The following is a 1,961-nucleotide window of genomic DNA, read 5'->3' as shown; positions in this document are numbered from 1 at the left end:
GCAATTTTTCATGGGTAAGTTCCTTTTACATTTCCTCTACTCCTTCTCATCTTATCCTTCTCTCTCCTTTCGTTCTCTCTCGCCCTTCACTCGTCCTCTATCGGCTGCATCGGACTCCATTTTGGCAGCTCTCGAGAGCGGGTGCGGAGAGGACTTCGCATTCACTTTGCAACCGGGACAGCAAGTAAGTAATTGGCGTTCATTTCTTCTTCCTGGACTAAGACCATTCGACTTACAGGTTGCTGGAGTGGCCCATGCATGCCCCGTTCTTCTTCCAGCCACCCCAATCAAACTCTGGGCCCCGTACCCCTTCTCTTGTTGTTTTGGAAAACCCTTGTGTTGTTTTGTGATTTTTTTTTTTATTTATTGTGCGAAAACCCGGATGCCCGCGACTCCGAGCCTCACCCGGTATCTCCTCCCGCCATCGCAGACCAGGACGCACCGCCTGCCGCCCTTCCGCCGTGCCGTCGCGACCGCGGGTGCTTCCTCAATGCCCGCCGGCCACTCGCTCCTGGCGACCTCGCGCCAACCGCCTTCCTCCGGCGCCGATACCTGCCGCATGAACTGCGGCCGCGGGCGCGTTGATCCGGGCGTCAACCTTTGTCGTTGTAGTGGAGGCCTTTGGGTGGCCGGTGGCTCGGGCCACACCCATGGTCCTTTCTCCGGTGACTCCGCCTCCCCCGTCGTTGCCGTCGTCGCCGGTGTTGGCGGGCCCGTGCTTGGTGTCGGCGGGACCCATGCATCCTGTCGGCTCCTCGTCCGGGGGTCTCGAGGGTTCACCTTCGGTGCCCCTTCCTCCCATATCCTGGGCACCTCCGTCGTCGGTCCTGTCGCGGGCCCCTCGGGCCACGTCCACGTCACCGTCTGCTGCCGCCACCGCATACCCTCGGCCTCGAACGCCCGTGTGCTGTGGCTCACGTGCGCGGCCGGCACCTCCGTCCGCACCACCGACGGCTCGTCCGCCCTTGCCTGGTGGACGTCCTCCTCCTCCGGTTGCGGCATCGGCTGCGCGGTCGACTCCTCGCTCGGCGTCTGCTCCTCAGGTCGTCGTGGCTCCGCGTATCGCGGCGTGGGTGGCCGGGCCGGCCTCCACGGCGGCGTGGCCAACGGTGCTCCATCGTCGCCGTCCGTGAGCCACTCCCCCTCGTAGCGGGGAGTGGGTGGCACCTCGGGTAACCACCGCGGAGGGGATGGCGCGCGTGGTTCGTCCTCGTCCTCGTCCCTCGGGCTGCGTTCCTCGGCCGCGTATCTGGGGGTGAGTGGCACCTCCCACGCGTCCTCCACCTGTGCCTCCCACAGCCGCCGCTCTTCTTCTTCCGCCTCTCGCAAGCGGGCATGCCACCGCGCCGCCGCCGCCTCGTGGTCCTGCCGCAGCCGCGCCTGTCTTCTCGCCTCCTCCTCCGTCGACCGTTGCTGCTCCTCGTCCGACGGCTCCCGGTCTCGGAACCGCTTCCGAGACTCCTCGGTGGCCCGACAGACCGCCTCCGAGTGGCTCCTCGGGAGTTCCTCTCCTCCGACGTCCGTCGTCCCGCGCGGTATGCGACCGCCCGCCGCCGCCTTCCGGAGTCGCCACTCTCTCTCCTCGACGGCGGGATCGCCGATGACCTCCACGTCGCTGTCGTCGCTCACCGTGGGTTCCGGTGCGGAGTCCTCGCCTCGAGTCCGCTCCAGGGCCCGCCGCGGAGCTCGGGTAGGCCGGGTCTCCGACCATCCTTGCCCCGGGCGAGGTTCCTGGAGGGCCGCCATCCTCCTGCGTGTTTCGGCTCTGGTGACGCGTGTGCTCATGATGATGTTCTGAATTTTAGTGCTCGACCGTCGCCAGGCTCCCCATACATGAAACCTCGGTTGCGCGCCTTCCTTTTGCCCGATACCGTTATGTCCTTTCTTTGGGCGCTCGCTCTCTTACGGTACAGCTCTCTTTGCTGTACCGTCTTCCCCCTTTCTTCGTAAACCACATGTTG

The 1,961-nt window shown here is 65.1% G+C and overlaps 1 protein-coding gene across 1 annotated transcript; it reads right to left on the bottom strand.

Annotated features, from left to right (window-relative positions):
• Positions 1-363: 363 nt before the first annotated feature.
• On the bottom strand, positions 364-1,746 carry LOC139354802 (fibrous sheath CABYR-binding protein-like). The gene has a single exon (XM_070999045.1). The coding sequence runs from the start codon at positions 1,744-1,746 to the stop codon at positions 364-366; it is 1,383 nt and encodes a 460-aa protein (XP_070855146.1).
• Between the last annotated feature and the right edge of the window lie 215 nt (positions 1,747-1,961).

This window comes from Drosophila suzukii, unplaced genomic scaffold (assembly GCF_043229965.1).
Source record: "Drosophila suzukii unplaced genomic scaffold, CBGP_Dsuzu_IsoJpt1.0 scf_23, whole genome shotgun sequence".
Taxonomy (NCBI): domain Eukaryota; kingdom Metazoa; phylum Arthropoda; class Insecta; order Diptera; family Drosophilidae; genus Drosophila; species Drosophila suzukii.
Note: the sequence above shows the minus strand (reverse complement) of the source record. Positions and strands in the feature narration are given on the sequence as shown.